Source organism: Balaenoptera borealis (assembly GCF_965194805.1).
Source record: "Balaenoptera borealis genome assembly, chromosome: 21".
Taxonomy (NCBI): domain Eukaryota; kingdom Metazoa; phylum Chordata; class Mammalia; order Artiodactyla; family Balaenopteridae; genus Balaenoptera; species Balaenoptera borealis.
Genome location: NC_138880.1, coordinates 2,525,241 through 2,551,044, shown reverse-complemented (window position 1 = coordinate 2,551,044; position 25,804 = coordinate 2,525,241). Strand labels below are relative to the sequence as shown.

The window sequence follows — 25,804 nt, the reverse complement described above, 5'->3', positions numbered from 1 at the left end:
AGCCCCCAGCAGGGAATATCTAGCCTGAAACGCTGTAGGGCCACAGCCAGGGAACCCTGGTCTACACACACAGAAAACCGTTCTCCAAAAACTAAAGATGTGGTGTTCTTAATCCAAGAAGAAATCGTACCCACAAATCACATTTTATTAGTTGTCCAATGCCACCTTCCATTCATGTCCTGGGTTTTAATTAAATTTTATGAACTACCAGTACAAATCAATACAAAGCATTTTTTTTTTTTTTTTTTTTAACACACCAACAGCTTGAATGTTCCTGAAGCTTTTAAACAATGAGTCGACTGTCGGCAAACAGAAGGCAAGGACCCAGAGAGATAATTAGCTCATGCATCTGGTGCTGGCTAATAAATAATTTTCACATGAATGTAGAAACCACTCAATGTTAACTGCGTTTATTTTTTTTTAAATAGTTGGAAACTATAATAAAAGGCGATTTTCAGAAGCATCTTGGTTGACTGGGTAGAACAGCTTAATTTAAAAAATAATTAGTTACTGCCCCTTGGCTGGGGTGGGTGAACACACAGCACAATCATCCGTCCCGCTGGATGCTGGCAGATGGAGTGACCTTTCACAAAAGACATTTTCCTGCGTTTCTTCTCGTGGAAGCCAGAAGCCAGGAACAGCACCCTGCTTGGAAAAGAGAATGTTTGGTTCACACAGTCTGCTTTGGTTTATTTAAACAGGTAAGAAAGTTGTCCCCAGTTCCCCTGAGGAGAAAATGTGTTTTCTGACTTCTATCACCAGTCTGAATGTTTCCTTTTCTGTTAAGGTAAAAAGTACACTTTCCTTTCCCTCCAGTGTTCAGTTGCTCCTCTCCGGAAATACTCTTCAGATAAAGTATCCGTGCGTCTCGTTCGGCCAGCAGCCCCAGGCCACGCCTTCCCCACGATGACCGTCTGCCGTCCAGTGCCCGCAGGGTCAGCGCCTGCCACGTCCTCGGATGTGGGTAACAATCCGATGCTCTGAACTGAAAAGTTCTCATAATGCAGCTAAAAGTATCTTCTCAAAAAAATGTAAAAAGGTAGCTAACTTATGCTCTCTTAGTAAGGCTTGCGAACTGGTAATTAAATAAGCAGAATATAACTCATAAGCCAAAAAAGTGCATTTTAAATAAAATTAACAGAGATTGTTAAAACTACAACCAAAAAGATGGATGAGCAGGTTATTTTTAGTTAATCTTGGGTGGAGATGATACAATAGCTATGGTTTTTTTTTTTTCGTTTTTAGTCCATTTGGTTTTGCTTGATATAGTCACAAAGATCACGATGAGTGTATCTTTGAATTTCACACGGTCTCTCCTCACCGGCCTCCTGACATTTCAGCATCCCAGACACTAGAGCCCCGCTGATAATCACTCATATGGGGAGGGATGTGCTGGCCTTCCATTCTAATGAACTTTATACAAAACTTGTCTTCGTTCATGAATATTTCAGTAAGCACAGAAAACAAACAGCCCTTGCTTTGCTGTAAACACACCATTAGGCTCACGATCTCACAATCAGGCAGCCTTTGGCAGACACCGGACGGGTGCGTTTCGGCTGTTTCTGCAGGCCAGGCTGAGGGGTTTTGGTTCCTGTTGCAGAAGCTCAACAGGCAGAGGGAAACAGGAGGCTCTCCCCTCGCCTGCTTTACTAATCAAATTCTTTTCACCAGTCAAATTCTTTTCTTGCCCTTCAGGGCAATCTTTTCCTTGTTGCAGCCATTCATTTGGTAATTGCAAAAGGAAAAAAATAAACCTTCTCCCCACAGGGGCCCCTGGGAGCTCATGTGTTTTGGCTCCCTGTCTCCTGTTTCTGTTTGCGGAGGTGGGCCTCTATCTCGTGCCTGAAGACCAGCATCCCCAGCTGCCCGTGGGACGCCTCGTTCATGGCCTTGGACTGCATGCACATCTTGTACTGCTCGGGCGTCAGCTCGTCCACGCAGCGCTTCTCGTGCCACAGGTGGAAGAGGCCCCGCACGGGCGTCCGCACCACGATGAGGTTGCTGTGCAGGTACTTGCGGTAAAGGTGCACGTCCTCGCCGCCCCAGCCTTTGATGTCCAGGTCGAACCCACCTGTGGGAGAGAACACACTGCTGAACACGCTGCCGGGGCCCCCTGATCCGCGCCAGCACAGAGCGCTGCGTGGAAAGCGGGAGCACCTCGGGGAGGTCTCCCCGCCCTGCCGAGTGATGAGCGTCCAACGGGGTCAGAGGGCTCAGACACCCCGGACACAGAGGGCCTCGCCGGCAGCGGCTCCAGCTCCGAGACAGCGTGACTGCACGCAGCACGCCAGCCTCGCCTGTTCCCAGGAGCCCCCGGCAGCGTGGCCGGCTGCAGTTATAGCAGCTCTGGGGTCAGCGACACCCCAGCCTTAGACCAAGGGCTGCCGCAGCGTCCCAACGTCCCAACCAAAGCCTCTGAACGAAACCTCGTGGGATTCTTTGAATGTGGCCTCCTCCTGCCACTGCAGAGGACAGACCGGGACCCTGCGGTGTGAAAAATTCACGTTCCTCCTATCGACTAAAGGGGGTCCCCGAAGCTGTGTGTCCTCCACAGGCTGGTGAAAGGAGTCATTTTAAAGGGACTGGCCTCACAGTTCTGAAGTTTGACTCAGAGAATCTCGTTTCACGTTATAGTGACTCCTTCACACAGTGAGGAAGGGTCACCTTTGAAAACTGAGACAGCCTCACATCTTCTCTTCACTTCAAGCCACGGCGTCCCAGACAGAACCAAGAAGCACTGGCCTCTCTGTCGTCACCGTTCCCTTCTCACTGAGGAGATTTCTTGGACCTTTTGTGGAGAAGTGACTCAGTGTCTTTGTCGCGCAGCCCCCGATTCCCTGCAGTCCCCAGGCCACGCTGCCCCGATGGAGACCTCCACTGGAGGGGGGAGTGGGGAACCCAGCCTGCACCCCTGGCGGTGAGCACGGCTGCTGTACGGCCCCCGGACGCGGGACAGGAAGATCCTGAGTCACGGCCTGAATTCGAGTCTTGGTTATCATACCGGCGGCCACTTTCCCTCTCTTAAGTTTAGTTTCTTTACCCTGAAATGCAGCAGGTGCCGTAACCAGATGAGGCAGTAAGGTGAGGGGCAGCGCTTGGTTGGCTGTGATGGATTTCTCATCACCGGTATCATTACTACTTACTAAATAGAAGGCATACAAGTGAGACACCTGCAAATATGCAGAGGATGGCAAAGAGCGACGGGGGTCCAGATGTGACCCAGAGGCTCTGAGCAGGAGCCCCCTTCCCACCTGCCACCCCCACGGTTGTCAGTGACAGCTATGCTCTATCGTTAGGAAAACCCAGTGTGTTATAACTCCAAAACTGATAAACGTACGTCATCTCAAAATCATCTTTGCTTGTACACAGAGCAAGGAAACAAGAGTTTCTCAAAATGGAAATTTCCTTCAGAACATTTTCAAAATACGTCACTTTTGGAAATTAGATTTGCACATAATCATTTAGGACGACTTCTTAAAGAAATCAAGGAGCACCCGTGGTGAGTTGCTGGCAACCTGAGCAAACCCACCACTCAGAGACCCACGTCCCCCACGTCCTGCTGCTTCTAACAGGACTTGACGTCAAGACGTTTGGGTTTTTAATCTTTCTAACTTGGTGATCTCTTCGAGGGTCCTGTACTCCCCATTGTCCAACGCACTTCTGAACGAAAGAAACCGGGCTCTTCACACCGACTCACTGACCTTGCAGAGAGAAGCCCTAAGCCTTGGGCAGGAGGGGAGGGGGCCAGGAGAGAGCAAGACAGGGGGCTGGGGGGCCCCAGGGGGACGCAGGGGTGGGAATCTCCACGTGAGGGCGGGCCTCTAGCTCCACCCCGCTCAGGGTCCACCCGAGCCTCTGGGCCCAAGGTCAAGGCTTGGGCCTGTTCACTCATCCCCGGTCGTGTACAATCCACAGATCTATTCCCTCCAGAGGCACCTGAGTAGGTGTGCTATTTCCCAGGGGACAGGAGACCCTCGGTGCTGATACTGACTATGCCCTCCGATGGCTGTGAGGTCCATCTGCCTCTGAGAGACTCGGCCCCTCATCTGCAAGCAGAAGGCCTTTCCTCTCTGTGTTCTGGGAGCCGTGTGTGTGTGTACGCAGGCGCTTGTGCATGTACGTGTGTGTGTGCGTGTGCACGCGTCCATGCATCTGCGTACACGTATGTGTGCTTGTTGACAGTGACTGCGCACTCCGGACTTGAAGTGACATCTGGAATTTTCACAGGTTCAGCAGAGAGAAACCGGGATCCTCCTGGTGTGTGATTTTCCCCGGTCCTCCGTGTTGCCCTTCTTTCTGGTGGATCCCCTCTCCGTGGAGGACATTCTGTGTGGAGGACACAGGAGCCCGGCCCGGCTGGAGGGAGGCCCTGGACAACTTGCTTCGAAGCCGCCTTGATGCAACAGCCTGACTTTGCCCTCAATTCTGTCCTCCCCCAGGGACACTGAGAGGTGCTGAAGGAGAAGACAGGGTCCCCACTGCCCCGAGCCCCCTCAGCCCAGCGCCCACATCCATGGCCGGAGAGCGGCCTCCTTAGGGACCAGGGCCCCGGGCTCACCTATGTTGATGAAGTCGGACCGGTACTGGCAGGTCATCCCGAACCCGAAGTCTCTCCAGAACCCAGTTTCCTTCTTTATGACCTGCAGGGAGGGCACCGTCACTTGAGGGAGGAAGACAGAGTGGACGCGGATGGGGGTGTCACACATGGGGGGCACGTCGCTGACACACGGCCACCCCCTGGGTGGGGACGTGGAGGACAGTCAGGACACAGCAAGCCACCCGTCCCCAAGGGGCTCTGTGATTTTGGGCACCTGTGGCCGGAATGTTTCCAGGGCAGAGGCTTGAACACACACACACACACACACACACACACACACTCTGACAGCGCAGCGGGGGCCGGGGTGGGGAGCCAGTTTGGGGCGGCGCCAGGGAAAAGCCACTACACATTTGGCCTGACACCTGCACGGGCGAGAAGGAGGCCTGGGGCCCACAGGCCAGGCAGGCGGCCAGCAAAGGGCTCAGGAAGCTGAGAGAAGGAGAGAGAACCACCTAGAATTCAGGCGCCCTGGCCCGGGGCGCGAACCGGACTCCCTCAGGGACTGAAAAGAAAACCCGAGGCTGCACTGCTGGCCGTGGACAAGGGCGCCGAGAGGCCAGGTCCTGAGGACACGCCGTGTCCCTTCCTCCGCGGCCCGTTTTAACCTCAGCTGCGCCCCGCGCACGTGCGGGGCCTCCGGGCAGGGACCGGCTATGAAAAGCCGGGCCTGGCCCTGCCCCGTGTCTCACTCCGCAAGTACGTTTCTAACGTATTTGCTGGAGCCGCAAGACTAATTTTAAAATGGTTTTTGTTGTTTACGTATTTTTGGCTGCACTAATCCTGGGAGTGGGTTTGCGACCCTAATGGCCGTTTTTCTGCATTTGTCCTGGTCGCTCGCGTAGGTGTTAGGAGGAAAGGAGGCCCCGCAGCAGGGCCCCCGCGCCCGGCCCGTGGCCCGCTAACTGGAGAGCTCGCCCCGCCCCGGCGAGACCTCTGGCCGGCGTGTCTGCCTCAGGCAGGCCCCTCAGTCCCTCTGTTTCTGTTCCTTTAATGAGGAGATTGAGCCAAGTCGCCCCAAGGGCTCTCCCAGCCTGACACCCAAATACTCACCCCCTCGCTGCCCTCCACCTTCCCGAGGGCTCACTGCACCTGTACCACAGGCTAAACTACACTTGACAAATGGCCTGCAGAAGCGGCGATGGACTTAACATTTCCTGTACTCTGCAACCTATGAAACCGTCTTATTTCACTACAACCTACACATGGATGTCACTTACACTATGGTTAGCACAAATCAGGACCGAGGAGAAGAAGGGCCGGGAGAGGCCTGTCTCTCCTCCTCGACTCCAGAACAAAGGCCTGCTGTACAGTAGCTCCCCAGCCACAAGTGTCATTAGTATCAACTGGAAAGATGTCACAGGGCAGGAAAGTCGGGAAAAATTTCCACTGAGTCATTTTTTTAAAATGTTTTCTGTTCCATCCCAGTCATGGCAGGTACACTGTCTCTGCCACAGCTAATGGCTCACTGTCCTTTCTGGTGGCCAGGACACAGACATGGCCTGGGTAAAAATGCAGTCGAAGAGGGCTCCCCTGGTGGCGCACTGGTTGAGAATCCGCCTGCCAATGCAGGGGACACGGGTTTGAGCCCTGGTCCGGGAAGATCCCATGTGCCGCGGAGCAGCTAAGCCTGTGCGCCACAGCTACTGAGCCTGTGCTCTAGAGCCCGTGAGCCACAACTACTGAGCCCACACGCCACAACTACTGAAGCCCGTGTGCCACAACTACTGAAGCCTTTGCACCTAGAGCCCGTGCTCCACAAGAAGAGAAGCCACCACGATGAGAAGCCCGTGCACCGCAACGAAGAGTAGCCCCTGCTCGCCGCAACTAGAGAAAGCCCACGCGCGGCAACGAAAACCCAACACAGCCAAAAATAAATAAATTAAATAAATAAATTTATATATTAAAAAAATGCAGTCAAAGAGCCGTGCAGCATTTGAACTTCAAATATTTGGCAGCGGTCTACCTGGCATTTAAGAGAGACAGCTCCACACACGGAAAACAGTGGGCCAGCGCTTGGGAAGAAACACTAGAGGGACTGCAGAGATAGCCTCCCAGGACCCACTGAGTGGACGCAGCGCCCGGCAAGGTATGACCCTCACCTGGGGACAGTGTGACAGAGGCAAACTGACTTGTGAGTGGGGAATGAGCTACACAAACACTTATTAACGGGGGCTTTAAAGCTGGCGGGTCATGAAAAGCCAGTATCTGAACAGCGCGTCGAAATTCAGCCCTTGGTGGGAAGAGATCCGGTGGTGCCCTCGGCATGTACCGTGCGGGCAAGACGGGCGCGCGTGCCAAGTCCACGCCCCTCAGGTGGGCTGGGCGCTAACTGAAGCAGTGCCCTCGACAGCCCATGAGGCCTCGGGCGTGCGGCAGGCCGCAGCACAGCCCCCTTCCGAGCCCTCGGTGGTTTAACTGCACCCTCTCGCAGGCAATCAGAATAAAATCCACAGGAACATCCGGCCTGCAGAGGCCCCACGTGACCTGCCCCTGCCTGCCCTGTCCATCCCCTGTCCCCTCGAACGTGCCAGCTCACAGGTCTCCAAGGCTGGACACCCGCAGTCTGCCCGGCTGGGGTCGCCCTTTCCTGCTCACCACCGGGCTCTGCTCAGAGCGGTCACCCTGACCCCGCGCCAGTGTCACGTCACATCAGCTGGTTTATTTTCTCTGTAACGTGAGGGCTCTCTGCAACTCTCCTGTCCAGGGGCTGTTTCCGTCTGCTGTCCTCACCCACCACCACTGGTGAACGTAAGCTCAGGGCCTTGGTCTCGTTCAGGCTGGAGGTGCAGGTCCGATCACGGTCCAGAACCCAGCAGGCACTCAGTCACTCCTTCTCCAAGGAACGAGTGAGGAGCTCCCGGCCAGTGGAAACGAGACGGCTGGGGTAGGGAATTCTCAGCAGCGAGGGGCTCAGCCCAGGCCTCGGCGTCCACTGAGGAAGCTCTCAGAACCCAGGGCTCTGGAGCCACAGGCAGAAACGCTTTCCCCTTCCTGGGCTCTAAGCAAGACGGCTCGACTTCCTAGAACCTCTGCCCCAAGCTCCTATATGGAGCTACACACGCGGGTGACGTCTACTACTGTGGTGGAGATGGAGAGGATACTGTAAGAGGACCATCCCCCTGCCCTGGATCTCACCCCTCTGCCTCCAGTGCTGTGTCCTCATGACCATGCCCCCTCCCGACCCCCAGCACCCTCTGCACCCGGATCCCAGCAGGCTCTGCCCGGCACGACACACCACAACCGGACAACTGGACAGTGGGCAGGCCCGCCCTCCCTCGGGGAGCCCCCAGACACGCGCTCTGGGGGAGGTCATGTGACGGGAGTGATAACTTCCTATCAGGACCAAAACACAAAGCACAAGTCAGCGCCTCTCCCCACAGATGTGGGAAGCCTCCTCCCTGAGGCCGCACAGATTCAGCTGCGCCTGTGGGGCGCCACATGGCTGACTTGGCAAATGCCGGGGAAGCAATCTGGGCTGGAAAATAAAATCAGTTACAAATTCTCAGGCAGAGTATTTCCTCTAAACCGGAGAGAGTCTCCCAGGAACCGAGGTTGCGTTTGGCCTGCCTCACGTCACCAGAAACCCCACGGGCCCCAGGTTTACAGGCCTCATGCCTGGTGTGAGGCTCTGCTCTTGTTGCCTTGAAGTCTTAGTACATCCTGAGTACCGAGGGCCTGTGATTTCACCGTGCACCGGGCCGTGCAGTCACGCGGTGAGCGGCAGACAACCTGGGCTGCAGGGGTCCCGAGGCCGGGCTGCCGCCCCCCGTACGCCCCGCGCGGCCTGGGCCCTGAGGCTCAGGGGTCACATGCGCAGGATCCCAGGGGCTGCGTGTGGTGTGCACGGGCCTCGGGCTGGGAGGCAGCATGACCTGCCCACGATCACTCAGCCAGTCGAGGACGAGCCCAGACCAGCACCAGGCTGGCCGTGACGGTGTCCATTTCTTGACAAATGAGGTGTTTCTCAAGCCACAGCTTTCAAAGAATTGGTCTAAGAATGGACTCAATTGCCACCTCCTCCAGGATTTGTACTAACCCACACTTTCCTACAGGTCTCCTTTCATCGGCATCTGCATGAAAAAGTGAAGTGTTGGGACTTCCCTGGTGGCACAGTGGTTCAGGATCCGCCTGCCAATGCAGGGGACACGGGTTCGAGCCCTGGTCTGGGAAGATCCCACATGCCGCAGAGCAACTGAGCCCGTGTGCCACAACTACTGAGCCTGTGCTCTAGAGCCCACAAGCCACAACTACTGAGCCCGTGCGCCACAACTACTGAGCCCACAAGCCACAACTACTGAGCCCACGTGCCACAACTACTGAAGCTTGCGCACCTAGAGCCTGTGCTCTGCAACAAGAGAAGCTACGGCAATAAGAAGACTGCGCATGGCAGCAAAGAGCAGCCCCCGCTCGCCGCAGCTAGAGAAAGCCCGCACGCAGCAACAAAGACCCAATACACCCAAAAATAAATTAAAAAAAAAAAAATGAAGTGCCTTCTGAAGGGCATCGTGCTGGACCAGGACTCTGCCCAGGGAGCCTGTAACCCAAAGTCAGACCCTCTGCCCTCTGGAAGCACGCGGAGGTGGAGAACGTGCCCCTGCCCTCAGCTGCCGCAGTCTGATCCCATCACTTGAGCTCCCGACCTGCCACCCAGCGCCGAGGGCGTCTGAGCAAGTGACACTTGCCTCTGAGCTTCAACGTTCTCACCCGTGACATGAGCGTAGCACTCCTTTTCACCTTACTGAGTGTTACACGGGACAACGTGGGCAGAGTGCCGGCTTCCCAAAGGCCACGGACATGGCATCTGTTAATGTGACTTCTGTTCTCAGCGAATGTCTGCTTCTTGAACAAACAGAAACAGACTAAAAGGATGGACCAGGCCCAGGCAGCACTTTTTAGAAGTTTAAACTGAAATGCAGGTCAGTGGTGAAGTACTCTTTGGACTAAAGGAGAGAGAAGGGTGTAACGAGAGAGAGGTGAGGACAGGCCCGCGGACCAGGCGTACGCTGACCAGTCGTCAGTGAGGGCAGGACCACATGGCAGAGGGAGCGCCAGGCACTGTGGGCGTCAGCCCCGGAGAGGAGATGGCCCTCGGGGGAGGGCAGCTCACGAGACATGGGGCAGGGGTGCCCCGGCTGGCGCCAAGCCCAGGTGCTGGGGTCGGGTTTGCAGACATTTCCTCAGTGATCAGTACGAGAGTCAGATTGTGGAGGGCAGTTCATCCCCCAAGGAATCAGAATTCAGGGCTGTGCTGGCACGGCCGGGACCAGCTCACTGCCTGGGCAAGGAAGTCTCTTCCCAGCTCTGTCCAGAGACGTCACGGGGGGAGCCTGAACCAGGCCCCGCGGGAGGACTGACGCCCCGAAGATAGACAGCCAACGCTGGGAGCCAGCTCCTTCCCCCTTCGGAGAGTGGGCTTTAAACACTTCTGAGCACACCACTGGCTTTATGCCTTCAAAGGTTTGTTTTAGTGGAATTAATCTGTGTTTTGGAAACGCGTCTCTGGCCGAGGGTGAAGGAGAGACTGGACTGTGAGGGAGAGATGGATCTAGATGGCTCCTGCAGTGGCCTCAGCAGGAACTGACAAGGCTCGAACCAAGAGAGGGGATGTCTAAAGTTAGCAGTTACGTAAATGAGGGTTATTCCTTTCTCGTAAGGCTGTTTCTACATTAAAGCATCAGCAAGTTTCACCTCAGGTTTAAAACTCTACAAATTAAATATTAGTATGAAATCCCATGATTTCACTTACTACTGATTCCTAACGGTCTGTACTCAAATGTAAAGAAAGAAGTAACCTGAACACACAAAAAATCCCCATAAATTTGGTTTCTCGCCTCTATCTGCAGGCAAACGTTATCAACCGTCAGTGGCAACAGCCAGAAGTAATAAGTGGTACGCTGACTACGAAGGTCGTATTTGCAGGGCTGCTGGCCAAATCTCCCATTTGCACATAGCAGTCATCTGTCACAGCCGCATTCCAGACCTGGGCTTTCCCTTCACCTTGATACTGATGCACTCCAGTGAAGGCTCTCAAGAATTTATTAATATACATGTGTCGTATCTTTCAAGACTGAGCCAAAAGGAACCCCTGGCAGGAAGTCTCTCCTAATTCACCCACCTCCAATCACTACCTGTTATTTTATACCTTCTCTGCACCCACATGTTCTCTCTCCACCATATTAACTTCTGGTGTTTGAGGCTCTCCTCTGGTCATTTCCTCTCTATTTCCGCTCTCACCTAGATCTTAAGCAAATCTGTCTCTGCCACGCTGGATAAGGGAATCCCGGTCTTGGCCTGAGCTCTAGCTGGCTGTGTGACCCTGGGTGAGTCTAGGAGAAAGAAGTGAGTGAGTGAAATGACCTGGGGCATCCCTGCCAAGCACAGGAAACTGCTCCATTCCCTGACTGCCACACGCACACCTCAACTAGCTCTCCATGGGCAGCAAGTGCTCCAGAAACGGCTCAACCAGTAAGAACATAATGGATGCTTTTCTTTTTTGACGGAGACCCCTTTGTCTCAGAGACAATTGCTGTCTCTGGGATAAATAGCCATAAATACTGACTCTTATAATACCAGACCTGTGTGCTCTAGAAAGGTCTCAGTTGTATTCGGAGGCGACTGGTAAAGGTTGCAGGATAACTCAGAGGCCTCGGAGCTGTGGACACAGCAATCTGAGTTCTGTTTCTGACTTGACCACTAATTCTGAGGAGCTGAGAAGCTGGCTGGACCATGCCAGACCTTGAGCTTCCCTGCAGGAATGGCAATAAAAGGATAAAACTTTAAAATTGTGAAATGAATTCCTTGAAAGCAAATAAGGTCTTGGTTTGAAGTTGAAACATTAATCCTATTCAATGTCAAATGTAAAGCAGTACTTTATTTAAAATCAAAGGAACTTTTACTCTGATTGGTTGAAAGAAAATAAATCCTGCATCCCATCCCCCCCCCCCCCCCGAAGCCCTATTAGAAGCTTAGAACTCTATGGAAAGGAAACATGAAGTTTTTCCATCTCAACAGGAGTGATATCACCTCTAAGTAGGAGTGCAAAACTCTTACTGTGTTTATGTATAAAGCACATGCATACACACAGTACGTACAGATACACAACGAATGTGCGGTATTACAATTTCGCTGGGGGAAGAGAGAACGGTGTTATTACTGTGCTGTGTGCCTCACGCCGCAAGTGAAACCACGCTAAGACATGGTGAGGAATGAACCTGGTGCAGCCTAGAGGAACCCAGGTTGGAAAAGATCATTACATCAGCTGCCAGAGGTTAACTGGAGGGGGACCCAGGATGGGGTGGGAGAGAACAGGTTTTCCTACTTCTGGAAGCTTCAACACAGAATCAGCCTTCCCAAAGAATTCCATAGAACACATTTTCAACGAAAATCAGTTTACTTTCCCACTGCAGGGAAGCATGGGAGACTAAGTCCCATCACCTCCTCATGGTCAGACAGCGGCTTCCTTTCTCCACCCTGAGAGGCCAGGAACACGGCTTCGCCACCTCAACAGGAGAGAGAGCCGCTTGAGGCAATTCCTACCGCCGCCCCCCAGGCTCAGCCTGAGCTGGCAACAGCTTCAGATAAGCCCCGCTGGCGTCTCTACAGAAGATCACGGCCCAGCTTGGCGATGACAACAGTGGGACATTTTGCCTCGGAGGGGCACGCCTTCCAGCGGCACAGGGACCTTCTGCTGGCTTCACCCCGTCCTCCTATTGCCTGCACTCTCTGCTGAATGGACCAGCGAAGACATCTCAGCTTACAGAGAGCCTGTGTGGGTCCCCTACCCATCACCTGTGCGGCTGGGGTCTTAGCACAGAAGTCCCTCCCATATTCCTGTGAAAGCCATCTTGCTGGTGACACTTCTGATGCTAATGTGGGAATGGTGACAGAGAGCAGGGACCTGGCCCCTGCCCCACTGTGTGCCTGGGGGGGGGGGGGTCAGCCACCTCTTCCTGACTTCCGTTTTCCACCTGTCAGATGGGAACCTAAATCTCACCTTTCTTACCTCAGGATTGTAATAATAAAGGGGAAATGTGCTGCAACCATAATGCAATAATGCTGGTTTCCAAAACCGTAGAAGAAAACTATGAAATTACCTTTCTGTAAGGTACTGTTCCTCTTTATTTTCCACTTTTAAATACTGCAAGCACTTTTAATCAACGAGGCGCTGGGAACAAAGGCCAGAACACCTGTCACACTTACAAATTACTCTGGGAAGCAATCCACAGGTTTCCACTCACCTCCACTCATGGTCAGGTGCCCCTGGTGATGAAAGACATGAAACAGAGCCCCACCAAGGCCCCTCGGGGGGAGTACTCACCAGCTGCTTTTCTAAGGGAGGGATCGAGTCCTGATGGCCGTATATTATGCCAGGATTGTACTGACTGAAAAGGACCGGATAAAATACCTTCTTCCCTGCAAACCAGAAAACAAACGTATGCGCTAAGCGACAGATAAAGCTGTTAGGTTAGTTCATTTATATGTGACCGTCAGAAACACCCTAGGGATCTGCGTCCACCTTCCCTTTTCCCTCCACTGGACTCTGACACAGACCTTAGCAGTACTGTGGCAGGTAGACCAGATGGACACACTCGGATTCCCTACTTCCCAGCACAGGGGTAACATTCCAAGCTCTGATGGCCAGTGGACATGGCACTGGGCACACCTAGTGGGAGTGGGTGTGAAAGAGGGCCCCAGTGCCCCCATCCTGTCAGACCTTAACCCTTTAACTGCTGACTCGTGGGGCAGTCAGCCAGGGTGACCTCGGGCAGCAGGAAAAGACTTTGGGAGCCCCGGGTAGCTGCTCTTTACCAATTTTCACAGAAGAATTTCAGTATCTGAACAACGGACGTGGCCATTCCAGTGGTTATCAGCTGAGTATCGGCCTTGCCGCTGAGTCAAAGCTATGAGAACAATTTTCACACTGTGGGTTCTTTCTGTCTGGAGCCCCTCCTGCCCTGGTAACCACCCATAGCCACTCCTTCCCTTTGGTTTCAGCAGCGCCTCCCAGGCCCAAGTCCTCCCCACCACACCTGCTCCCGGGTCATCCCCTAAAGCTGACCTCCTAGGGGAGAATGGAAAAGGGGCTGTACACACGAACTTGGGACCAAGAGTCCCAGAGCTATGGTGGCTGACAGGCCCACAGCACGACACCAAAGGAGGAATCACACCAGACCGCGTCCTTGTCTTTGTCAGCGGGGTAAACGAGGCAGATCCAGGAGCGGGTGGTCGGGGCGAGCTGAGGGGCTGCTCGGGAGGGGAGCCCCACCTGGCTGCGTGTTCAGCCTGCAGGTGTTGAGGAGCTCGGAGGTGAAGTAGATGTCCACGTCGCAGAAGAAGAGCAGCACGTTGCGGCCCGTCCAGGAGCGGGCGCCCACGTCCAGCCCCTTTCCCCGAGAGAACTCCCCATTCAGCTGGATGAAGGTGAAGTTCCTGAAGTTGGCGGCTCTGAAAGGTGAGACCACACACAGTCACTCAGGTGCCCGGGCTTGCTGCCGGTGCAATCCGCTGGAAAACACACAGCCGAGGCCCACGGCACCTCACCACGTGTCCTCTGTGACCCGAGGGCACTGGGATTAAGGGCACCAAGGACACTTCGAGAAGTTTTAGCACCAATGTATTTTTTCTTTTTCTAGCAATTTCCCCATATTGAAAACTACTGTCACGGCTAACGTGTGCTCCTCATGGGGGGGAGAATGTGAGCCAGTGAAGACCAGGTGACAGAACCGGGGACAATCCCAGTGCCTCTGGAGCCAATGAAACCACTGGCCAAGGAAATAAAGCCACACTGCAATGGCCCCACTGAGCAGCTTCTCATCGGGATTCCCTCCAGGAACCCGGCAGGGCGGTCCGGGTGTACGTCTATACCCAGACACGCTTACACCTGGATCCCTTCCCCACCCGAAGGTAAAACAGCCGAGCACAGTAAGGAAATGACACTTGGATTCAGAAGATGAGGACGTTTGGGACCTGGCTCCCCTGTGGATTAACGCTGTGATCTAGGCAAACCCGTTAATCTCCCGGAGCCTCGGCTGCCTCATCTGCAAAACAGAAAAAACGACACCTTCCTTAACTGCTCTCAGAGTGATCAGCGTGGTAAGCGACGCTAAGAGTATAACGCGCAGCAAGAAAGCACCCGCCAGTCTGTTACCAGCACAGGGTGAGGTAATGGAGTCCAGGTGCTTCTGCACTTGGCTGCTCGCTCCCAGAACCTTCTGAGATGCGGCACATCTTGAGCAAAAGTTCCAGGAATTCATCTAGTACCTAGTGGGACAGGGACTGTCTTCTCCCAGACAGAGACCCACTCTGGGTCCTACTGGACTCCCAATTCCACTTGTACAGGCCTGGCATCTGGCCAGCCCCTCTCCCATGACACACCCTTCCTGTCCTGATGGCTTCCTCCTCCCCAGCTCAGAGCCCTCCCCCCACCCAGCCTATCCCATCCCCCGATTCTCTCTAATCCTGATGCCTCAAAAGAGGTTCAAAACCCACCTCCATTGTTTAAAGTCTGTAACTACCTTGGGTAAAGGTCAACACAAATACGGTCGTAAACTTTTCAAATGTATCTGGTAGTTTAATCAGTGGAACTAGTTCTGTTACCCCTTCCTTGACTTGTCACCTCCTTTCAGACCTGGCAATGAGCTTGGGTTTTTTATCCTGGGAATCTGGGCCCAAGCTTGTCTGAGTCTGAGGTCAAACATGCTTCTCAGATTAAGGCAGAAGGCCCGGTGCCTGGAGGAGCGCTGGAGTGTAAGCCAGGAGCCCAGGTCCAGGGCCTGGAGCTGCCCGGCCTCACTGGGTACCCAACGGATGCTGGTGACTAAACGTGTCCATAGATGAATGACTGCAATCCAGCACTGCCTCTCATTATTTCGGGCACTCACTTCACTTCTCTGGTCTCAGTTTCCTTGCTGCAAAGCCTCATGGTACAGACCTCAGGCCCTTTACATGCTAAGGTTCTACTGTTGGATGATTCAGCTCAGCGCTGCTCTACCCGATTCTACTCTTTCAGAACTCCGTTTTGACTCTTCTCTCTGGGTAGGCGGGCCCCGGTTCCTATTTCCTGTGAGTCGCCTGGGGGTCATGCCCCAGCCTTCCCTGGTAGGGACAGCGCTGCCCCCTTGTGTCCAAAGAAGACGTCCAGGTGGAGTGAGACCCTTGCAGCATCTCTGCATCCCCTGGAGGTTTCTACAGCCCACTTCCCCCTGCCCTACTTGATCAGTTCTCAGGAAAGTTCTACCCTTGGGAGATGCCTGGGTTTTCACCTGTTCATCTAAGATAGCCTCACAGAACTTGCCCACCGTCCAGTGGCCCGGCTTTCTCTCACAGCTGTAGCAGGTCTCTTTTCTCAGCTGTCTCACAGTTCATACTCTGTGAGACCACAGGGACTAATTTCCAGGGCAGGGAGGGCTTACGTGCCCAAGCACCCAATCCTTGTTCACGTGTATCTGACTCATGACTCAGGTGGCTCCTCCCAGAGGTTTCCCAGGGTCTATCATTAGAGATTGCAAATAGAAAAATGCTTCACATTTGAACAATGGCAAGAAACTTTCGCCAAGAGTAGGGGAAGGCAGATCCTTAATTCACTGTGTTAAAGACAAGCAGGGGGCTTCCCCGGTGGCACAGTGGTTAAGAATCCGCCTGCCAATGCAGGGGACGCGGGTTCGAGCCCTAGTCCGGGAAGATCCCACATGCCGCGGAGCAACTGGGCCTGTGCGTCACAACTACTGAGCCTGCGTGTCTGGAGTCTGTGCTCCGCAACAAGAGAGGCCGCGATAGTGAGAGGCCCGCGCACCGCGATGAAGAGTGGCCCCCGCTTGCCACAACTAGAGAAAGCCCTCGCACAGAAATGAAGACCCAACGCAGCCAAAAATAAATAAATTAAAAAAAAAAAAAAAAAAGACAAGCAGGATTTTTGTCCCAAACAGCTTACAGTCCATTTGTGTTGACATATCAAATATTTACACACAAATAGTATATTTGCTATTTACTGTGTAGAATATCAAACATTTACACAAAGTGGAGTCATGTTTAATACTTAAATAAGAATACAGGCAGCATTAGAAACTGAACTAACAGTATCGAAGGCATGACCAGCCAGGGGGCTGAGTGAGTGGCAGGGAGGCAGCAGAGTGCTACAGGTCCGGGGAGAGTGGTGATTTGGGGAACACACGTACCCCACACAGAGCTTAGTCTCGTTTGTTCTGTCCCCCAATTCCCCAAGCCCTGGTCTGAACTCTGCTGATGGACTGCTCTTCTCTGCCCTGCTGCAGTGGGAAGGGGTTGGAGAAAGGGAGGGGAGGAGAGGGGGAGGGGAGGGGAGGAGAGGGGGAGGGGAGGGGAGGAGAGGGGGAGGGGAGGGGAGGGGAAAGGGGCAGGGGAGGGGAGGGGAGGGCAGGGGAGGGAGCTTGCCTGTTGGTCACCGTCCCTGGGAAACGGGGCTGGGACAGCTCACTATCCCAGTGCTTGAGATGACCTTGATGTAGACGAATTTATTTTAAAGTCTTAGAACATCGGCCTCCGTGCTTCAGTGTGTGGTCTGTAGAGGAAGAGATCTCGGGGAACGGGTGCCGGGCCCACGGCCGGATGCACACGCAATCTGCCTCCTCTCTCTTCGTCCAACCTCCCGACGAGGATGAGACAAGCCACGTTACACCCACAGCACCACCCAACCTGAATGTGCACTTTAAACCCACTCTCCAGCGCGCCCACAGGCCGGACGCAAAGCCCCAGGACACAGCCCCTGCCACTCGCTGTCCACACAGTGGCCCCTCTGCCCCACGGGCCCCGGCCGTCTCTGCTTCCCACGCCCCACAGAACCCTGGCTTCCCATCCACCCTGACCAACGCCGGCCGGCAGGGGACATGAGGGACCTGGACAAGACTGCACGCCGAGGCGGTGGGGACGGAGTCCCTGCTGGCCCGGGAAGCCCCATCGGCCGGTCCTGGGCACTGGAGAGGCGCAGGGTAACTCTGTCACCAGCCGTGGTTCCCAGTGGGGCGGCCAGGTCACTGTGCTCAGTTACACGTCTGTCTGCAGGTGGATATCGGTGCTGCCCTCCTCCTGATCACTCAGCCCAGCACCCCCTATAATTAACCAGGACCCCTCCTTCTCCTCTCTTACTGTCAGGAAGGACCTCTGATAATTGACACGTGATCTCTGCTGAGAAAGAGGGCTGAGCTGGAGACACCAGAAACCAAATCAGAACAACTTCCCTCCCCTCTTCTCCAGAATGGCGAGATGAACACACCGCGAAGCCTCTGGGCTGGGAGTGGGACGCCCCCTCCCATCTCAGACTCATCAGCACCAGCTCCGGAGCACAGGGTGCACGGGATGAAGGGACACCAGCTTCTGCAGGATAACCGGGCCCCGGACCTTCCCGCAGAGGGACTTGCTCGCGGGGCCTGAGCGCCCTGTCCAGCAGCACGTGGACAGCACGCTAAGAGGCTGTGCAGAAGCAAGGACACATTTCAACACAGAACACTGACTGGCCCGTGGGGTCGTGGGTTTGGGAACGTGCATGACACGACCACAGGGCCACAACCCCAGATGCAGGCCGCAGAGCTACACGGGCCGGGGCCCTGTTTAGTTATCTGTTCATCCCCATCCCCTCCACAGCGACCAGCCGGAAGATGGCCACCAAGAGCGTGGACACACTGGGGCCTCCTGTGTCAGCTCAGTGGTCCCTCCCCGGAATCCACCTCCTCCCCTGACTCCAGTGAAGATCCCACCCGATCCTCACGGCCCACGTCGAGTGTCACTGCCTTTCACCCTCCTGTGGACCAAGGTGCCCTCTCTGGGCCCCCAGGCGTTTGGGCCAGTCCCGCCTCCGTCTTCCTGGGCCCAGTGCATTCTTGTGCCCCGTGCACTGGACCACCTGGTCTGTCCTCTAAACCCTGGAGGACAGGGACTGCCTTATTTTCTTATCTCTATCTTCAGAGATTATCAGCGCTGTGCAGAAAGTGGCGCCCACGGGGACACAGTGCAGCTCAATAAACACTGGGTGAATCAAGAGATGAATCAAGAGATGAGTCAATGGAAAACACAGAGTGCGTCTCAGACCTGTCACTGTGGGAGATGCTGCCCCAAGACGCCACCTCATCCCCTCAGGTGGAGGCCTCACACATCTCCTCACCGGAGAGGCCCTCACACATCCTAAGCCCACCTCCCCCATCAGAAAGAGGCTCCAACCAACACGTTCCCAAGGACAGGCACAAACCAAGCTTTTAAGAAGATGACAAATATGTAAGTAACAGAAAAAAAGAGAGCTGAGGAAAATAAAATGCAATTTGGTTTGAAATATTTAATCTAGCCATACAAAGAAATGTAATATTTAGCGGCATGTCTAGAGTCATGGCCTCGTGAGGAATGGGCTTTTTCACGGTAGAATGTGGGCATTACACTCTCTACTATGTAATTTCCTGTTATGAATCAGAGTCTGCAGTTCCAAACGGCCCCAGGATTACTTATAATTATTTCTTCTCTTTTCTTCTTGAATTGTATTATCAACTGATGAAACTCTTGAGTCTCTCATTCAATTCCTTTCCTTTATATAATAAGTGTGATGCGTGGGGTCTCCTCCAGGTTATACGCAGTCATGCTGACAGAGGTTAATATGACCTGAGGAAGCCACTGTTTCAACCAGAGATTTAATTTCTCTAATTGACTTGCATTTCCCAGAACTGCGGGCTTAAAAATGATAAAAGATCTTGCTGTCTAACGTGATTTACGCTAATACAAATTTCCTCCCACCCCTGCAAGGAAATCCTCTTAATGTGACACTTCCCACAAGAGCCCTTCATAAAAAAAAAGAAAAAACCTTTAAAAATTTACATAGAAATATTATATTTGATGTATAACTTAAAAATGTAAATCTAACAGCCCTGAATAATGACATTTCTTATGAGTTCTACTTACTAAAGGGATCTGAATACAGTAAATAATTTAAGGCTAAACATATTCTCAGCCAGTTGTTCATAGTAGGCATTTTAAACAATTTAGAGTTTTCTAGTTTCTGAGCTTATATACAAGCCTGCTTATACAATTGTTTTAGCAAGTTTCTTTTGAAAAGATAAATAAAATTGACAGACCTTTAGCTCATTATCTAAAAAAATAAGAGAGATGACCCAAATTAATAAAATTATAAACAAAAAAAGGAGACATTACAACTGATACCACAGAAATCCCCAATATTGTGAGAGACAACTATGAACAATTACATGCTGACAAATTAGATAACTTAGTAAAAATGGATAAATTCCTAGAAACACACAACACTCAAGACTGAATCATGAAGTAATAGAAAATCTGAACAGACCAATAATGAACAAGGAGATTGAATCAGTAATCAAAAACCTCCCAACAAATAAAAGCCCAGGGTTAGATGGCTTTACAGATGAATTCTACCAAACATTTAAAGAAGTAATTCCAATCCTTCTCAAATTCTTCCAAAATATTGAAGAGGAAGGAACACTTCCAAACTCATTTCATGAGGCCAGCATTACCCTGATACCAAAGTCAAACAAAAACACAACAAGAAAAGAAAATTACAGGCCAATATCCCTGAACATAATGCAAAATCTTCAACAAAATACTAGCAAATTGAATTCAAGAGTTCATTAAAATGATCATACGCCATGATCAAGAGAGATCCACCCCTGGGATGCAAGGATGGTTCAACATCTGCAAATTTGAAAATGTTATACATCACATTAACAGAATGAAGAATAAAAATCATATTATTATTTCAATAGATGCAGAGAAAATTCAAACAAAATTCAAACATCCTCTTATGATAGAAACTCTCAACAAATTAGGAATAGAAGGAATGTACCTAAACATAATAAAGGCCATATATTATAAGTCCACAGCTAACATCATACTCAACAGTAAAAATTTAAAAGCTTTTCCTCTAAGATCAGGAACAAGACAAGGATGTCCACTCTCGCCACTTTTATACAGTACAGTATTGGAAGTCCTAGCCAGATCAATTAAGCAACGAAAGGAAATAAAATGCATCCAAATTGGAAAGGAAGAAGTAAAACTGTCACTATTTGCAGATGGCATGATACTATCTATAGAAAACCCTAATGACTTCACCAAAAAACCATTTTAACTAATAAATGAATTCAGTAAAGTTGCAGGAAACAAAATAACATATAAAAGATCAGTTGTGTGTCTATCAATACAGATTTATAGTTACTGCTTTATGCAGTTATCTTTTTACTTTTACATCAGATAGGAAAAAAGCATAAGCAAAAAATACATTTATACTGTGTCTCATATTTCCCTATGTAGTTACTTTTACTGGCCCTCTGTATTTCTTCACATGGATTTGACTTTGTGTCCAGTGTCCTTTCATGTCAGCCTCAAGGACTCCTTTCATTATTTCTTGTGGGGCAGGTTTACTAGTGATAAAGTCTTTCAGTTCTTAACTGAGGATGTCTTAATTTCTCTTTCAATTTTGATGGATGGTTTTGCGGAATATTGAATTCTTGGTTGACAGTACTTTACTTTCAGCACTTTGAATATGCCACCCCACTTTCCATCTTATTAAGGATCCCATGCACCTGATGAGTTGCTTCACTCTTGCTGCTTATGTAATAGGGAAGAACAAATCTGACTCCATATTGGATCTGTTCCTTTTACTTTAACCTTTGTATTCTACTGCTTTTGCTAGAAGTTAAATATGTTGCCTATAGCCTGAAATATACAGGGTAGCCCATTCTCAAGCCTCTGACCTTTAAAGGTATAACTCTTTTCTATTCATATAGAGATAAAAAGTTGCAGAACAGAGAACAACATTTGTCTTGTTGGAGGTTTACAGGAACATTGTTACCTGACCTACCTGACCTACGTGGACAGCTGCAAGAACAAAGGATTCCAGCACCAAGAAATTTGCAACAACTAACCACACCCCCCCTCCCCTTTTAGTATAAAAGGAACCTGAATTCTAACTCAGGAAAGATGGTTCTTTAGGACTCTAGTCTATCATCTTCTAGGTCTGCTGGCTTTCCAAATAAAGTCATTATTCCTTCCTTGCCCCAACAATTTGTCTCTTGATTTATTGGCCTGTTGTGCAGTGAACAGTACAAGCTTGGACTCAGGAACACAGATTCTTTCTCTCTTTGTTTTTCAACCATTTGACTATGATATGTCTAATGTGCATTTCTTTGAGTTTTCTTGTTTGGAGTTTTTGAGCTTCTTGGATGTGTAGATTAATGTTTTCATCAAATACAGGGAGTCTGGGGCCATTATTTCTTCAGATATTTTTTCCTGCCTCTTTCTCTCTCTCCTATCCTGGGACTCCCATTGTGTCTATGTTGGCATGCTTGATGGTATCCTGCAGGTCTCTGAGGTTTTCTCAGTTACTTCATTCTTTTTTATTTTTGTTTCTCAAACTATATCATATCAATTGACCTATTTTAAAGTTCACTGATTCTTTCTTCTGCCTGTTCAAACCTGATGTTGAGGCCCCACAGTGAATTTTTTTATTTTAAATATTGTACTTTTCAACTCCGGAGTTTCTATTTGGTTCTTTTTATAACTGATCTCTCTATATTTGGTGAGACATGGTTCTCATACTTTTCTAGTTTTTTAAACATGGTCTCTTTTAATTCTTTGAACATATTTAATACAGTTGACTTAATGTCTTTGTCTAGTAAGTACAACACCTGTGCTTCCTCAGGAACAATTCTAATGATTGATTTTGTTCTCTGTGCATGAGCCATATTTTCTTGTTTCTTTGCATGCCTCATAATTTTTTGTTTAAAGCTAAACATTTTAAATAATGTAATGTGGCAGCCCTGGAAATCAGAATCTCCACCCCCCTCAGGGTTTTGCTATTGTTGCTGTTTGTTGTTTGTTTGTTTAGTGACTTTCCTGAACTAATTCTGTAAAGTGTACTCTTGTGTGTGACCACTTAGTGGTAAGCTAATGATTAAGCAGGGATTTCCTTAAATGTCTGGAACCAATAAGTCTCCCAGTCTTTGCCAGGGGACTCTGTGTGCATGGTGGGGACTCTGTGAGCATGGTGGGGCATGTCATCAACACACAACCAAGCAGGTAACAACTTACCTGAGCCTTTACTTCCTTCTTGCACAGAGCCTCAAGATCAGTCAGAGGTAAAAAGTAAGGGCCTGCTCAGGTCTTTCCTAAGTATGAGCACAGCCTCTGGATCCCCAGGAATGTGCTGGAGCTTTCAAAGCCCCTTTGGAGATCTCACTCCTCAGATTCACCTTCTGAGCTTTTTGGTTAGTCTACTGTTTGCCCCAACTCTTATCTACACCTCAGGCAGCCACAAAGCTAAAGACTTCCTATAATTGATTTTTGTCAAATACCCCTGGATAAAAAGTTCCACGGGGAGGCCTCTGAGTCAGGTCAAATGAAGACAACCTTGTGAGCAGGGTCTTCCAAAGAAATCCGCAGGCAGGTCCAATAATGACAGTTCTCTGAGAATAATGCTTTAAAGGAGCTCCAGCCCCATCCCAGCCCCCAGTGGCTGCCCGGCTGTGATTCTTGCAGGCTGCCGGTCCTCAAGGCTATTGAAGAGCTGGGGGCGGGGGTGAAATGGGGCAAGTTAAAGTTCACAAAGCTCCCTGTTCACACCAAAATTCAGTCATTTGGATAAACACTTTCCAGACTGTTGCAAACTTTAATTTCCATCGTTCTTAAAAAAGTTGATTCTGAGAATTTTTAGCAATTTTCTCACTGCTTTTATGGAGGAGAATTTTGCAAGCTCTTTATTCCACCATTTTCACTGATATCACCTTTTTTTAAACTGTTGCATTATATTCCATTGTATGAACTTAATATCATTTAATTTTTTCCATAATATATTTTCCCCCAATTTTTTACTTGGAAAAAATTTAAACCTTTAGAAGTGTTGTAAGCATAGTAAAGTACCCATATACCATCACCCAGATTTACCAAGTGTTAAAGTTTTGCCATATTTCCCCCCTCCCTCCCTCCTTTCCTTCCTTCCTTCCTCTGAACCATTTGAGGTTACAGACATCATGGCAACTTCACTTTCAAAGATAAGTACTCCCCAAGAACCAGGACACTCTCCTTTATAACATTATAACAATGTAATAATCACACTCAAGAAATTTAACACTGTCACAATACTGTAATCTATATGCCATGTTTGAATCCCCCAAAGAACAACTTGGAATACCTAAAAATACAGGCACATCTCCACAAAGAGCTGGTCACCAAGCAGAGTCATGCTTAGCCCCTTCTCTGGCAGATGCCCAGTGAGACGGCCACAGGCCTAGGTGCTGCCTTCACCTGTGAGGTGCTTCCCAGAGTCCAAGACTCTTTATCTTCTAGGAAGGAATTCACTGTGTAGCTTTTTTCATTTTAGCAGATGAGATTCTTATCTAAAACGTCCTTGTTTATGAAAAACTATTAAAACAAAGCAACAATTCTCAAATTTCAGACGACTTTCCCCCCAATTTTCCTTTGGGATGTCCTGATAAAATGTTGCCGAGGGTACATGTCAAGCAAATCCCTTCAAAGAGGCATGAAATGTGGACAACACCATGGCAACAGGGCATGTTCCTGACAACACACACACACACACACACACACACACACACACACACACACACACACACACAACCCCCTTTCAGGCACATACTCGCAGGACACGGCAGTATCTCAGTTCTGGTGCTTCAATGTCACAGGTGATTCTACTGAAAGATGCCTTTGTGTCCTCACGAGTGGACAAAGATGAAGATACCACGCAGTAAATTATAACTCATGCAAATCCACCAACCAGTAGGAATTTTTTAAAATTTCCTAATACATAGCTCCAAGCAAATGTCCATCTAGGCCAGAATTCCTCAAAATGTGGGCCATGGACCACCCATATCAGCATCACAGGTTGAGCTCATTCTCAGTGTTGGTTCCCAGGCTTCATCTCAGGCCTAATGACTCAGAAGTTCTGGGGCTGGATCTCAGGAATCTGTATTTTAAAAAGCACCCCAGGTTATTCAAAGTACATTTATATTTGAGAACCACTGAGCTAGGGTGTAATCTGAGATTAACCGAAGTTTAGTATGAAAAACTCTGTGGAATAAAAATCAGATATTGAGAACTCATTTGTACTGTTATCTACGTCAGTGGCTTCTAAATATTTTGACCACAACCCTTACCCTTTCAAAAGAATATATTATACATCATGACAGCGCATGCACACACACACACACACACACACACTCTGAAATTAAAGTTTCATGAAACAATATTTATCTTTAATACTTGGGATGTATTCTGATAATCTTCTATTCTATTTTGATTTTTTAAAAACACTGCACGTAACCCACTAAATCAATTTCACAACCCTCTAATGAATCACAAACTGTAGTTTGCAAAACACTGCTCTACAGCAATCAACTGAGACGTAAAGCTCGACAGAGTAAGCGTAAACCGAGAGACACAGACACTGCATGCTAGTCACTAAACTGGGGTTTTTCAAGATATTCTTAAAATATATACATTAGCTACATTTAGAACAGTTTGATCACAATGCTGATAGCCAAATGAAATAAATTTCATTTAAACTGGTTTCAAACCTTATTGTTCTCAATGAACAATTATCGGTTTTTGGAGTGAGAATTTGGTGCAATGTTAAGACTGGGAGTCCAGGAGTTACAGACGAGGTTCAGATCTGGCTGTCCCCTTGGGCCGGGGTGGCAGCCTGAGTAACAACCTCTCTAAGCCTCCGTTTCTTCATCTAAGAAATGGGGTTAATAACAGCTTCTATCTCATAAGGTTGCTGTGAATATTAAATGACATAACTCATGTTAATAACAATGGTTATTATATTATTCAAAGATAAGATGCATTTGAATAAAAGCTTTAGCATCTTAAGAGAATGATAAAAATGGTATTTAAATAAAGCTTCGTATATGCGTTTTATATAGATTACAATGTGTACAAATCTACTACACACCTGGCATTGTCCTTCTCCTGATAAACGAACACTGAACATTTTAAAACTGAGTGAGGCCCAGTGCCAAGAGCTGGAGTTTCAGAAGCATGCGACACAGTACTACTAAGCAGCTTATAATCTAGTGAGGACAGCAGAAAGAAACGTAAACAGGCGAATCGTATGCCAAGTGCCACAGATAAGAGATGCTGAAGAGGTGTATGGGGACAGGTCAGGATGAGCTCCAGAGTGGGGACCTGGGCGGGGATGCACAGGTA

General features: G+C 49.9%; 1 protein-coding gene across 12 annotated transcripts in view; it reads right to left on the bottom strand.

Annotated features, from left to right (window-relative positions):
- Nucleotides 1-394: 394 nt before the first annotated feature.
- CSGALNACT1 (chondroitin sulfate N-acetylgalactosaminyltransferase 1) overlaps nt 395-25,804 on the bottom strand; it is a 335,696-nt gene continuing 310,286 nt past the window's right edge. For all 12 annotated transcript variants that reach the window (XM_082374872.1, XM_082374867.1, XM_082374870.1 and 9 more), the window contains 4 exons: nt 13,863-14,041; nt 12,915-13,009; nt 4,559-4,640; nt 395-2,071 (listed from right to left, as the gene is read on the bottom strand). In XM_082374872.1, the coding sequence (XP_082230998.1) occupies nt 1,782-2,071; nt 4,559-4,640; nt 12,915-13,009; nt 13,863-14,041 (646 nt within the window). In that variant the 3' untranslated portion in view covers nt 395-1,781. The remainder of the gene's footprint in view (nt 2,072-4,558; nt 4,641-12,914; nt 13,010-13,862; nt 14,042-25,804) is intronic.